Source organism: Arachis ipaensis, chromosome B3 (genome assembly GCF_059453495.1).
Source record: "Arachis ipaensis isolate K30076 ecotype BB chromosome B3, ASM5945349v1, whole genome shotgun sequence".
NCBI lineage: Eukaryota > Viridiplantae > Streptophyta > Magnoliopsida > Fabales > Fabaceae > Arachis > Arachis ipaensis.
In genome coordinates this window covers 122,200,928-122,215,877 of record NC_142438.1, presented here as the reverse complement: position 1 = coordinate 122,215,877, position 14,950 = coordinate 122,200,928, and the positions used below count along the sequence as shown (strand labels likewise).

Genomic DNA, 14,950 nt, shown 5'->3' with positions numbered 1-14,950 from the left:
AATAATATGTATATAGGCCAGTTTTCTGATAGCTATAAATGTGGTGGCTAGTGTTTGACTAGCCAATGCTAAAGTGACGTGTGGCAGTGCAGCTTAGCGTTAAATGAATCAATCGAAGCGGTGATAAAGATTAGTGCTAAACCAAGTGCTGTAACACTTTAACTTATGATCTTTTACCGCGTTGGCAATATGGTAATTTTTAGTCCCAAAACTTGTTTTCTTCTGGACCTTGAACTGGATGGACTAAAGTCATAGGCAACATGAGGGGTTTCACAGCCTGACGATGACAGCGACTACTCCAACTATGGTTGCTAAGGATCAGTGGCGTTGCCTCTTCCGAGTTCGTCGCCAGTCTGACTGTGTGACAATAACGGAGTTAGCGGCCACAATAACGGCGTCAGCAGCGGCAAATGGACAAAGAACGACGGCCTCTCTCCTCTACCATGAAGAACGGCAGCAATGAAAGGATGAGGCAGGAAAACGAGTCAAAGTGTGGAGTTTCTGTTCGGATAGCAGGTTTAGGGTTTGATTTCTTGGGTCTGGGCCAACCTATGATCTCAGTCCTTGATCAAAAACAAAAATGATAGTCACAAAATATCCCACCGCGGACCACCGCCACACGTCCTGCTCTCCAGCAGGATGCCCCAAGAATAACGTGCCGTCGAAACTAGCTGGGCACCACCTTTCGATACCTGATGAAGGTCTACTATTCGAACCTTAGTTCTCCATAAATTCTCTCCACAACAAGTCTCTCCAACGATGGTTTTCTTCATTCATCGATTTCTTTTTGCACAATTTTTCACAATTCTTTCAATTTTGCATTTTTTAAAAAGGGTGAATACCCCCCATCTTGGATAAAAAAATTTTTGAAAGACCACGAGGCTTTAAGAAAAAAAAAAAACTCATTTCAAAAAATAATACTCATTTTAATTTTTGATAATTAATTTTATAAAATTGATTAATTTTTTTGTTAATAATCTCTTTTTAAAACATATTTATATAATTTATTAATTATTAATATATTTTTTTTAATTTTATAAATAAATAATTTAAAATTTATTAATATTTTTTAATTTTACATAATAAATTTAGTCTATGTATTTAAAAAAAATAATAACTATTTTAATTGGTTAAGATTTGAATTTTTTTATTCCAAAATTTACTTCACTTACAAGCCCATTTAAGCCCAATACTCCAATAGTAAATAATTTTTCCTAATTCCTATATATTCGAATACGATTTTCTATATCATTCGGCGGCTTATTCACTTTTTCTTCCGTTTTTCTCCCGTTCCTTATTTAATTGTTTCTCAATTGAGTCTCAAGTCTCAACACATGTACAAGTGTCTAACCCATGTCAGCATCACCGTTACCCATTATCATCAGGTTTTTAGTATTACGCTTTACTGTTCAATCTCTAATCCTATTCTTTATTCTCCGCATCTATAATTTTTTTTAACTAGTGCAGCTCCCCGTGCGATGCACGGGTATGTATTTGAAGAATTAAATTGTTGAAAATACCACATATATTATACAACACATTTAAAAAATTATATGTTTTGAAAGATTTCTCTATATACAACATTTATTGTTGATTTTGATAACATGTATCCACTATTTTGAATAAGTACTTGCAACCCAGCCTTCGACTTGACTCTTGATAATGCTACATATAGTTGTCCATGTGTAAATACTGGTCTCGGTAAATATAATCCAACAATACTTAGTGTCTGTCCCTGTGATTTGTTAATCGTCATAGCAAAAGAGACAATAATAGAAAACTGTCTACGCTAGAATCTGAAAGGTAAAGCTTGGTTATTGGGAATCATATTCATGCGGGGTATTAGAACCACTTGACCTACCTTGTCACCTGTTAGTGTAATGCATTCGATCACGTGGTTACCCAATCTTCTGACTTGCAATCTTGTTCCGTTACATAACCCATTCGACTGATCAATGTTACGCAGTAGCATGACGGGAACACCAACTTTTAGAGTCAATTCGTGAGGCGGTAAACCAGAGCAATTGATGGCATTAAGGACATCCTGTGATAACCTATCCAATTCATATTCCATGTTTCCTTCTTCCACACATAAAGTGTCAGAGCTCAAATAAGTTTTCTCATCAGCGTTTACATGTTGCATAATGAAAGCGTTAACCTCATTTACAACTTCCAATGTTGGGGTCAAGATTGATCTGTCCTTGAAAAAAGATGTTATCTGGATGTTAGACAATAGGTTGGGATAAACGAAGTCCACCAGTTTCTCGAATGCATCGATTACAATTTCATCATGCATAAGCACAATCGACTCACCATCAGTTGAATCTCCAGCAAGGCCGTCACCTATCCCCAACAACCACGTGGCAAATTCATCAACGTCTTTCAATGTGGTAGTATCTACGCCAACAATTAAACGCATGTTCATCGTGAGCCTCAACACAGTACAGTGTTGCCACAAATAGGATGAGTTTATGGATGCCTGCACAATATCTTGTCTGGAACCCATTGGTATTACAGGCAATATCTACCTAAAGTCCCCCCCTAAAACAACCACCTTTCCTCCGAATGGCAGTTCTGCGTTATAGTAAGGTTCAAACCTAAGAATGTCCCTCAAGCATTTGTCAAGAGCCTCATAGCACAATTTATTTAGCATGGGTGCCTCATCCCATATAATAAGCTTTGCCTTGCAAACCAGCTTGCACAACGAAGTGCCTTGTTTAATGCAACAAACCGAGTCTTCGTTCAAGTCAAGGGGTATTTTAAACCTTGAATGTGCTGTTTGTCCATTTGGAAGCAACAAAGAAGCAATACCGCTAGATGCCACGTTTAGAACAATTTCACCTCTACTTCGTATTGCTGCTGATAAAGTCTTATAAAGATACGTCTTTCCAGTACCTCCATAACCATAAATAAAAAAAAACCTCCATCATTCGCATCTACGGCCTTCATAATCACTTCGAATGCTTTCCTTTGATCTACATTCATTTCTGTGAAGTTTTTAGTAAACTCATCGTGTAGAACACCACGGTCAAAGTTCAGTTCATCCATGATCAAACGATCATCTAACCCCTCTACAGAGGTAATACTTGGAAAAGGCATTTGACAGAATTCTTTAAGCGATCTACCATTAGCCTGGAGTTTTTTCTCTATCTTTGAAAGGGTGAGATTCATGATTTGGTCCTCGGAAAGTTGCAAGTCTATCACCGATATACAAAGATAGAGTTGTCAGATATGTGAATTTAAGTTAACGAAAAGATAATTTGGAACCAAACAACAAAGATATAAGTGTTAAGCTCACCTGCAGAATGCAATTTTTTTCTATGATTATATAAGATGTCCTCAGATAGCACACCATAACACTGTTGCCAAACGATTTCAGGTCTACCAATGTTGTTTGACAATAAGAGGACGACAAAAAGGTTGCGTATGTAAGCTGCAGATGCCCAAGAACTTGCTTCTAAGATTGCATCAATAAATTCTTTATCATCTTGTAGAAGCCCCAATGCATAGCATGCTTCCTTGAACGTAGTATACACCACGCCCTCAACCGTCCACAAGTCAACAAAACTCAAACAACCTTTTTGAATATTAAGTAGAAGCCTGAGGTAATAGTCTTCACCATTACCACGTGGGACATGAGTTAATCTGCCAATTGAGAAGCCTTGTTTCCTAGGCATCCACATGGAGATATCTTCTTTCCAAACGAATTTGGTTGGAAACTGACTATAGGTAAGCGCACGACCAGATGCAAATAGTCTATTTGCAAGCATCCATGCTAGGATCTTTGTTGGCTTGCCGTCAGCCCTGTCGATGACATCAACTATGTTCTCATAGTCTCTAAAAACCACGGGATGTTTGTTTGGTAAGTGAAAAGGGAGTTTGACAACCGATGGTTCCTTAAGTTGTATCTCATACCCAAATATTCTCCATGCAGCTTCATATGCAGATATGTACCTACAATCGTAGTAATTTCTGATCTCATCAATTACCTTTTCGAGCTGTCCTTCGTCATTGCTCTGGAAGAAAGAAGCCGTGACTCTATCATTTCCCTTGTGAACGTATTTAAACAAATATTTTATGGCAGATGTCTGACATGTATGCTCAACGTTAATGTGGCAAGCATACTTTAGCAATAGAGATGGGTTGTACGGAACTATGTATGCATTATCGAGAACTGTGTTCTTCTTCATGATTGTTCTACCGTTGTCTAGCTATCTGTATTTGGGGAACCCGGCTTCATCAATTACAGTTCGTGATCTAAATTGTTCTGGAAAAAACTTTGAGCACCGCCCATTGGACATGCATGGGCTGGTATTGTTGTATCTTCCACACTGACCATGAACCATGAACTTCTCAACAGCTGCGTAGAGTCTAGGTCTCTTGCGCTTGTCGGGGATTTCTACTGATATGAGCTTGTCTATATCCTCGGGTGATTTAGGCTTATACAGTGGGTGCATGAATAACAATATATGAGCATGTGGTAACCCTCGTTTCTGGAATTCCACTGTGCAGACATCTGGACATGGTAATACACAATTATGGGAGTTTAATAAATTTATGAATATACATAAATTAAGATATACATACAGCCAGTTATTTTCCCGAAGAACCTTCCTTGCTTGAAGTCTGCAATTAACTCACTTAGCTTTATGTTAAAAATTCGTGAAACTATGTCTGGCCTGTCCTCTGCTTTTAATCCGGTGTCTTTCAGTAAACGTTTAATCTCATCCCATTCAGGATTGCATGTTATGGTGATAAAGTAACTTGGGTAGCCAGCATACCTGCATATTGCGAAGGCATCTTTACAATGGTTAAACATGTACCTGGGTCCACCAGTGAAACTACTTGGAAGGATTATCCTCTGTCCAATTGACACAGCATTAGCTTCTCCCCTGATGAATGACTCATGGAGTGCACTATATTTGTCCACCCTCAATTTTGGTTGATTGTTCCTAATGAAGCTAAGTCGTTCAGACTCTATCATGGTATATGCATCAACCAAGAATTGTTGAAATAACCTCCTTGATTGGAAAAGGATAGGTGACTCATTGAACCGCATTTGCAGTCGGTAGGCAAAAAACTCTCTCATGCTAATGGTCTTCCTTTTCTTAGTACGGTCAAACCCGTAACGAATAGATGTCTCAATGCCCAATCTAAAACCATCTTCTCCATAAGGAAACAATAAGGGGTATTGAAGAGCCAAGTATAACGGGTGTAAAGCATCTATTCTTTGCAATCTGTTTGACGTTGATTCTATTATAATATCTCTTTCAAGAATGGAGTCATCAGTGTCACCTACAATTAGAATGGCAACCTCAGACACAGTTGGTAAGTTATATACTCTTCCGTCCTTCTCACGCTTTCTAATTAGCTTCAATCTGATTTCTGGATTAGAACCCTCAACGAACCTATCTCTAGCAAAACGGAAATTCTTTGCAAGAGGGTTGTGAAGATCTAACATCTCTTTCAGTTCATACACAATCCACGCCTCAATTATGTTGGATTTTGTTTCAGAACTGAAATCACACAAATGAACTACACCGTAAATTATACATTTTCATGGGGAAATATAAATAATTTTTAATCGTGCCACTAATAATTACATTGAAAATGGTCCTGAATAACAGGAATGGATCCTCTCAATTTTTTTAGCAATTGAGGGAGTATAGTGTGATCGCTAACGCGTCAATACTTTCTTTCTTGGTTCTACTTATAAAATTAATAGTGACATATCACACTATACCCCTCAATTTTGAAAAAAATTTAGAGTATCCATTCCTGTGAATAACAAATTAGAAGAAATACCTTACAGCAGTTATTCTGTTGTTCACTTCATTCTCGGTGTCGTATATGTACAATTGTGCAAACCTCAGCCTTTCATCGATGGTAGGAAGCAAACTCCCAATTGAATGATAGTTTTGACCGCTTATTGAAAAACATGGTGGTGCTGAGCCATTATTAATAACCCGATTGACTTTTCCGGCCATGGATGTAAATGCAAACATGGAGTTAAATTTTCTTATATTCTTTTTGAAATATCTCCCTTTGTCATCATTCAAACTGTGCAAATCTTGTAGAACTTGTGGTACCGTGTTAAGCAGTGGCAGCTCGACTTTACCATCCATGCAACAAAGGCGAAATCTGGGGACTCTATTCCTCTTGCTTTTTGATAGTCTCTCACCCTCCCGCATGCATGCATTACAGTATATACAACAATGGATCGCATCACCGACATCCCGAATCTCTGTTCTTTCAATTAAAAAATGTAATGACCAATCCCGTAATATATATAGTATATGTTAATTATAATTGCACATAAAAATTTAATGTATGTACGGACCTTGTTCCATAATTGATTCAATGTTTGCGTCAAATGACTGATGGTTTGGATCTGATGGCAAAGCTATTGCATGGGTTAAATATAATTAATAGGGGTTTCCAAAATAAAATCAAAGCAAATTAAATCCTGAAGACGAACCAAAAAATTGATAACCGAAAAAATCATAATTTGGATAAACAAAAATAATGGGAATATAAAAAAATGATTTTGTTTAATATTTTAATATTATTTTTAGTGACCATATTATCAAAAGGAGCACATAATTGAACATAATATTTTTTCGTTTTCAGGTTTTTCAATTTAAAGCAATGAAAATTATTTTTAAGCCAAAACACGATTTTTTCAGTTGAGATTCCATGACTTACCCTGTTCGATCATTCACCCATCCGTTTGTCTCTGAGCCGGCAGAACCAAATCATAACTGATGTATCGGGAAAAATATGAAGCCAACGCCTCCAACTCTATGTCCACTCTCTTCCAACGGTTCTTCCAGTAGCTCTTCCAACTCTGGAAGCTCTCCTCCATTATCTTACCTTAGGTTTTCCATTCTCTCAGTACCATTTAAAGACAAAGGATATCTTTGAAACTTTCTTTTACCATGGGGTTCGTGAAACAATATAAAGCCAACGCCCCCAACTCTATTTCCACTCTCTTCCAATGGTTCTTCCAGTAGTTCTTCCAGTAGTTCTTCCAACTATGGAAGCTCTCTCGCAGTGTCTTCTCTTAGCTTTTCCATTCTCTCAGTACTGTTTAAAGAGAAAGGATATATTTGAAACTTTCTTTTTCTGTTTCGTTTAAAATTTTTGCTATATTTTTTTAAATTGGAATTCTAAAATTGTCTAAAATTTGAGTTCTAAAAGCACCACTTCCGTTTTCTCTATTAATCGCTGATTACGTTACTAATAAGTCCTCTATTGATTGCGTACTTAATGCTAGATCTCTTCCATTCTCTTCCACCGGTATTACATTTTTTCCATATGCCTCAAAGGTAAAAGAGTCCTCTAAAAAGTTGCTCTGCTGTCTCTCTAAATTTATACTTTTTTTTTTGCAAATTAGATTTGAATATTAAATGGTGTGAAATTTGAGTTATGATTTCTTATTAGATTCAACCAATTTAGTTTTTTTAATTCAAGCTCTTTCATTCTCTTTCCACTTGAATTTTAAGTAATTCTGTGTGTTTTGTTCTGGTCATAAGTCATGAATTAGTGATACAAAAAATTTGAGTGATGGTTTTTTACTATTTTGTATTCTGATTATTTTTCTTTTTGTAGATTCTTTGCTATTTTATTAGGGGAAGAGCAGTAAAAAATGGTATTGAGCACAAAGATAAATTTCATGGCGAACATACTAAATATAAATTTTGTTATCTAGGTAATGTGTTGGTTATAAGTGTACCTTGTTGTTCGTCGGTGTAACAATATTCTACATAGTTAGAATCCATGGCGGCGTCGTCAAAGGCATCTATCACTGTGTAAAGTCAAAGTTGTTATATATAAAATACTACATTACTTGGGACAATTAACCTAGACACCATTGCTCTCATAGGTTATAAGCGAGTCAAGTTTTTTCGCTCTGAATGCTAACTTGAAACAAAAATTTAACGAGGCGAACCTTCATCATCCTCGATGAAACCATTGGTATTTTTGGTCGAATCAACGGTAAGAAAGGACGCTTGTACTGCATAAGGATGCTGTGACTGCTCTATAGCTGAGCGATGTTGCATCCGCCCTGCGAATTGAACAATGATTAATTAGTTTGATTCATGATATGGCATATAAACTGTGATAACACTTGCCATATAATAAGTAGAGAGAATACCACTCCCCTCCCCTGTGAGATGATAAAATGACACTTCCATCCCCTCTATTTATAAAACATATATTTTCCTTCTCCATAACTTTTAAAAAACCTCATCTTTAATACATTTTAAATTTTTTAGTGTTAACTAATGTTAACTTTCTTTATTTTCACGAAAAAATAAATTATTTTTTATAAAAATACCTTTTGGAAAAAATTTTATTTTTATGTCATTAAATTTTACTTAGCAAAATACTCTTTAATAAATTATTTTTTATTAATTAAATTGTACTTTCACCATAATATTTTTTTAAAAAATAATAATTAAATTATTTTTTTAATATATCTTTCAATAATTTTGAAATTAATAAATTATAATTCTATCATAATGTTTGTTAACAATTATTTTATATTTTACTATTAATTTTTCGATATCAATATGTATTATTTTAATGTTAAATAAAAATCTTACTATTGTTAATATGTTTAACAATTAATATATATTTATATTGAAAATAATCTTATTAAGATTTTTTATTTAATTTATTGATATAAAAAATTAATAGTAAAATATAAAAAAATTGTAACAAAAATTTTGGTAAATGTTGAAGGGTACCTTAGGAAAAAAATTTAATTATCAAATTGTTTAAAAAATATTTTGATAAAAATACAATTTAATGAATAAAAAAATAAATTATTAAAGAGTATCTTAGTTAGCAAAATTTAATGATAAAAAATAAAATTCTTGCTAAAGGATATTTTTATAAAAAATAATTTATTTTTCTTGAAAAATGGATAAAGTTAATATTAATTAACACAAAAAATTTAAAACGGATTAAAGAGGAAGTTTTTTGAAAGTTATAAAGGAGGAAAATATACATTTTATAAATAGATGGGAATGGAGTATCATTTATATATCTTGCAGGGGAGGGGAATGGTATTTTCTCTAATAAGTATCCAGTTAGGCAATGCTCTGGCATCTATGTATATGTTAAAAAATAATGAATTTAGAATTGTACACTTTTTTAATTTTGATTTGGAGTAAGTAATAGTGTATGGCATAGTTATGGGGATATAGGATGTTTCACCAGGCTGTGATGACTGCGTCAAGCAAATCGGACGGTCCGATGGGAGGGAGAGTAATCGGATAGTTCGGTTACAATAAGCGAAGAGCCCGATTTGTGTACCCTGAAATTTTTAATTTTTTTAAACACAAAACGGAGGGTCCAATTTGTGTACTCTGAATTTTTTCAACTTTTTAAACACAAATCGGAGGGTCCAATTTGTGTACTCTGAATTTTTTCAATTTTTAAACACAAATCGGACCATCCGATTTGTGTACTCCCACAATTTTAAAAAACACCCAAAATTACAATGTTAAAGTATATCACTCATTTTACTTTCATATCAAAATTTTTTAGCCAGAATTAGTTTTTGAAAAACAAACCTTGACCATGAGCGACGACTTTGTTCCTTTCATTGTGCAGAAGGGGCCTATTCAGTGAAAAATATAGTACATGTGAGGTGTTATGTTCATGGCTTCCAAGTTGATTAGTTGAACTTGGGCTTTAAGTGATGGAACCGCATGACTGGAAATCGGGTAAAATCTTTCCATTATTAATTTTAAAAATTGCAAACCATAAATGGACAATGAATATGTCATTAAAACTAAATCTAATGCACCAAAGTTTCTCACCATTGCATTTGATTATTAACCAAATTATCCTGTGAAGTGGAAGGGGTACAGTTCATTCCAGACGTGTGTCGAAAGTCTTGCATGCATTGAATGATGGAGGAGCATGGATCGATAATTCTAATTCCTCCATTGCTGGATTCATGTGCATATTGGTTTCTCTGGTAAACTGAAAAGCACCATTTTAATATAAGAATTCTAATGAATGTATAGACCAAGTTCGGTTGTAGAAGGAATTGAAGCTGTAAGCGGATGGAGTGATACCATTTGAGATGTTTGCCAGAGGACTGCGCAAACAATCTGGTTGGGCCACAGACTTATTTTTCTTGCGAGCAACATCTTTGAGACCGATCACATGCAACTCAGAAGGATTTAACGAATAACTTTGTATGGTTGGATCCGTTGGGCTCACTGATGGTTGCGTTGAAAATGAACCCCTGAACACCATATTTGAGTGCCTCTTAAGAGGAAGAATTGATGCCGCACTTGAGGCTATGATGGGTAATGAATATGTTAGAAGAAGTATATGAAGGAGCAGGGCAATGTATATATGTATTTTTTTTGGACAGGGGGCAATGTATATATTTAAACCATGAATGGGCTAATAAGAATAGCGAGCAATAAACTAACCAGTCGGGGCATGGATTTAGGGTAATGCTTGTTGTCTCCTTCCTCTTTTCTCATGCAGTATCATTCTCCTCCTTAATCTGGCTAATTTGGGTCTCAGTATATAATCATTATAATCCATGATAGAAAAAATAAACTAAAACTTATGACAGCTAATATCTGATGATTGTGTATTTATATTGTAAATGGAGATGAAATTTTCAGGAGGGAGATTATGAATTGTACAAATTTTTCCTTATATTTTTGGACGTAACTTTGCAAATTTACGTATGGATTATCGGCCAACTTGACATGTGTGTGTGCGTGTTTGAAGCTTGTTTAGTGATCTAAATCCAAATCTGATAACTTTCCACGATCATATAATTTAATATTTAATAATTAAGACTAAATATTAAACAAAAGACATGATGACAAATTGAAGTGAACTTGGTGAGAGGTGTTGGTCTGTGTAAGTTAATTAACACTTAACACATGAGATGCCATCTCTGAAGATTTATTAAAGTTATCTTTTTAATATAGCTCTCTATATATTATTAGTAATTTTCAATAATTTTCAAAAAATTGAAAGCACAGTCTTCCAATGAACCAAATATATAATTTATGATCAAGAAAGGAGGATAATCTTACAAAGAGAATCAGTGGATCCTTTCATACTTAGAATTCACAAAGTCTATATCTTAATTAAAATTAATAAGATAGTAAGATTAGTAAGATTAATAAGATAATAAGATTAATATTAATAAGATAAGATTAATAAGATACATAGCGTGTTAAGTTGATAGCTACATCACACAGTCCAAGCACTGATGCAGGAAAAGTAACTTGATGAACCATTTTTCTTGTCCTCATGTATCCTAATTGTTCATAATATGCCAATGGAACAACATGAGAAAATCTATGCATAATGGTTCACAGAGTTACTCAACAAAAACATTACACGCTAGTCCATATACCACCAAAACATGGAATAACTAATACATACTAATGTGGTAGTGAGTCCATCAAACATGCAAGACTTCTACATACATGAAATACTCATTAAAGGGTGATGCTATGAATCTTAACATACTGCCAGCTCTTAGAAAGTGATTCCTCACAAAAGCTCTCCATCCTCTATCCATTATGACCTCAACAAACCCATAGGCAATATTCCAGTTGAGACGCATGTGGTACTGCAATCTGCTAGATAGGATAACATGAACATCATTGAATCTAGACGGAAAGGCATGGATGGCAAAATTAGTAGGAATAGTATGCATCACAAAGTAGCAAAAGTTATGCTCATAAAAAGTAATAAATTTATAAGGTATCAATTGCTGCATTGTATATATTGCATTGATGTTAACATAAGTTACCATGTAGGAGCATCGGACCTCTTGATTAGTAAGGATGGACATGAATGAGTAATAAGGTGCATTATCTGACCATTTGCTTGGGAAGAATGGAATGATGCACGGATTGTTGAATCTAACAAAGGAAAAAACATGCGAAGTACCATTGAGAAGCTGACTGGTAGGATATGTTGGTGGGAATTTGTACAATGGTACCATAGGTTGCTCCTTGGTAATCTCGACATCTTGGTGGTTTATTTTCACAATACATTGTTCCTGTATAGTGGTATCTTCCTTGTCAGTGTCAGGCACAACGTTGAGGTCTATGTCTAGAGGCTTTGAAACAGGATGAGACTTCTCGAACTCTAAAATGGCAGGAGCAGGTGGCGGTTTGATGGTAAGGTTGTTGATGGCAGTCTTTGCATCCATGCTTCTTGCATGCTCACGGTAAGGATAATTAGTCTTCATCTGGCCTTGACCCGATTGACCTCGTTTCCTCTTCTTGTTAACCTTGTACGATGCATAGTGGAAACTCTCTATCTGGTAAAAAAAAAAGGGTCATTTGGCATAACTTGTTTCCCTTTATCCGAGCTATTAGATACAAAACGATCCTTTACATAATGGAAGACGATTGGGATGCTTGCCATCTTATCATCCTTCACCTTTAGTACATAGAAGATATCATTGAAAAGGTAACGCAGCTTTATGGAACCCCCGTTTTTGAGGCGATAAAGTTGCACCAACTTATCAAACCCTTCAACAATATAACCAGTGTTGTGGCCCCTAAGAATTTTCAAGGAAATCAGGTTTCGATTGGTGTCCACAACTTTCATCTTGTTATCCAAGGAGTGGCTGTATTTTCTAAAGAATAGTGTAGGAATAGCATGCATCCTCTACGCATAATGAAAATGGATTAATACAAAATAGTCACATGCATGGAAGTATGTCTAGTGTTACTTTCAGCAAGAATCCATTAACTATTAATTAACTATGATATAAAAAGAAAAGGTCATGATATCATACCGCCATTGGATCAATAGTGAGATAAAATACACGACATTGTTGATCAATGTCAGATGCCTTTGTACTACTTTCCATTTTAGGATCGATAAAGACGCCAGTTGATTAATGGGGTAGCGTTAATGCAGTGATTGAAGCCAAAAACGTCCTTCGTGGGAATTAAGTCGCTGAGTGGATGGAGTGGACAATAACTTCCAACATACAACAGAGGATCTCTATTAATGAATGGAAAGACCCCACTTTTACAAAGGGTATATGAGGGTATGTGAAGAATGAGAAAGAAGATGTGCCTGTACGTTTCACACTAACTATGTTTTTTATTCATTGTCGTACTCATTTATAGATCAGGCATGTTATTTAGAATTGATAAGTTGAAGAAAGACTCTAGTTATTAACTTTTGATAAAGCCCAATCTATACACATGGAATTTTAATTTAATAAAATCTTTTTTTTACGGTGATGAGTCAGTCATAGACCTCATCATTAGCGGTGTAGCCTATTGATCAGTACATCACAACCCAATGTGTAAAGTCTGGAAAACTCTATAAAAGCAGTGTTGGAATGTGTGTAGACGTGATCATGGTGTAAATGGTGGTAATTAAGCAACAATATAATATTAGTTCAACTTTTGAATAGCGTGAGCAGATAATGTTATTAAGATATATATGATACACCAAGTATTAATGAGGCGACGACAAAATGGATCAGAGCAGGTGAAGGCTGCAGTCAGAGAGTACTTCTGAACACAGGGTGATAACTTGTTACAAATATTGATGGGGTGGCCTACAATATTCAATAATAGGTTGTGTAGGATTCAACATGCATATACTCAAATATCCATGTTTGATTTAGCGCCATAGTAAAGAAAATTGATGAGTAGATTTCATTCCTTCACAACACCATCAGACCTAATAAATTCCACATATTTTGAAGAAACTAATTAAGTCTCTCATTGTTTGCATTAGTGTTGGTACCCCACCGCACAAAACAACTGAAATAATTCTGATTCCTAAAAGAGTACTAAAATGAAAGTTGAATGATAAAATGAGTGTAACTTATTTACAGATGGAGCATATAACTAATAAAAATCCATGGATGAGAGTGATTTTTTGGATATACTTGCATGGTTTGCGTGAAAATGAAGGATGAATGGATTCACGCTGCACAGGTACAAATGAGCATTTTTTATGCAGATCACATAGAAGGACAAAATAGAAGAGAGGGGTAGTGTTGTTTATGTGTTATCCATTGCTGGGATTTAGAAACGATCTGATGCATTTGTGTTTGACATTTTTTTTCATGCTGAAGAATGGGAGGTGCAAGAATGGAGTGGCTTGGTAAGTAAGACAATTTGCCGCGCCAATTTGATGGAGGTAGTACAATGTTGTGTATTGTTATACATACATACCTGTAATGATGCAGCTTAAGCATGATCATTGAACACTTTCCTTGAAGATCCGGCACTAATATAAATGTGAGTAAAAAATATGTTTGTCGAGCATCCAGTTGAGTTGGGTCTTGTAATAGTATTTGACTATTTTAATGTTAAAAAATACAACTAATTAAGTGGAATAAAGACTCTGTACTTGAGAATTTTTTTTTAAAACAACTAACATTAGGAAATTAAAGTTTTCAGCTTTTACATAGGAAAATATTAATGCTGACTACTTGGTTACATAATTAAAAGGAAAATAAATTAGTCTTGTGGAAAGAAAGATAACAAAGAACATCAACAAAGAGCAGTTATCAATTGCTGAGTGTCTACCATGTCTGATCTCCTTCAGATCTTGAGAATTTTGACATGCAGGGTGGTCTCATCAGATGGTAAAACAGAGAACTCCAGAACGGTGCCGGCTCTAAACCTATTGTACTTAGCAAATGTCTTCCATCCACGCGTCAGATATAACTGCACCTTCCTTTTCTTGCTCCATCTCAACCCCATTCGGTAGCAAGAGCCATTGTCTAGTATCACGTTAACATGGTTATGCCTGCTGGGGAATGCACTCTCAGCAAATCTAAGCGGTATTACCTTCCGATTGAATGTAACAAACAAAGAAATAAATAAAATAATGTCAATTAATCTGTGATGGAATACATGATTGTGTAAAGTTAAAATATGACCATAAAGTTACCACTGCACTG

At 35.1% G+C, this 14,950-nt stretch overlaps 2 protein-coding genes across 2 annotated transcripts; both read right to left on the bottom strand.

Moving 5' to 3' along the window:
• Nucleotides 1-318: 318 nt before the first annotated feature.
• On the bottom strand, nt 319-2,506 carry LOC148572301 (uncharacterized). The gene is made up of 3 exons (XM_088507448.1): nt 1,862-2,506; nt 1,631-1,735; nt 319-438 (listed from the first exon to the last, which is right to left on the bottom strand). Exons 1-3 carry the CDS (start codon nt 2,504-2,506, stop codon nt 319-321), a joined length of 870 nt encoding a protein of 289 aa, XP_088363574.1.
• An 18-nt stretch (nt 2,507-2,524) lies between these two features.
• On the bottom strand, nt 2,525-4,190 carry LOC107633545 (uncharacterized). The gene is made up of 3 exons (XM_088507446.1): nt 3,299-4,190; nt 2,922-3,197; nt 2,525-2,859 (listed from the first exon to the last, which is right to left on the bottom strand). Exons 1-3 carry the CDS (start codon nt 4,188-4,190, stop codon nt 2,525-2,527), a joined length of 1,503 nt encoding a protein of 500 aa, XP_088363572.1.
• Between the last annotated feature and the right edge of the window lie 10,760 nt (nt 4,191-14,950).

What these genes read in the sequence shown, in the direction of transcription:
- LOC148572301 (XM_088507448.1), bottom strand. Translation starts at nt 2,506, where the DNA reads ATGGGTTCCAGACAAGATATTGTGCAGGCATCCATAAACTCATCCTAT. An exon ending in TTACACTAACAGGTGACAAG is followed by an intron (nt 1,736 to 1,861) that starts GTAGGTCAAGTG and finishes AACAAATCACAG; the next exon opens with GGACAGACACTAAGTATTGT. An exon ending in AGTCGAAGGCTGGGTTGCAA is followed by an intron (nt 439 to 1,630) that starts GTACTTATTCAA and finishes TCTTCATGGTAG; the next exon opens with AGGAGAGAGGCCGTCGTTCT.
- LOC107633545 (XM_088507446.1), bottom strand. Translation starts at nt 4,190, where the DNA reads ATGAAGAAGAACACAGTTCTCGATAATGCATACATAGTTCCGTACAAC. An exon ending in AAAAAAATTGCATTCTGCAG is followed by an intron (nt 3,198 to 3,298) that starts GTGAGCTTAACA and finishes TATCGGTGATAG; the next exon opens with ACTTGCAACTTTCCGAGGAC. An exon ending in CGTAGATGCGAATGATGGAG is followed by an intron (nt 2,860 to 2,921) that starts GTTTTTTTTTAT and finishes AGACTTTATCAG; the next exon opens with CAGCAATACGAAGTAGAGGT.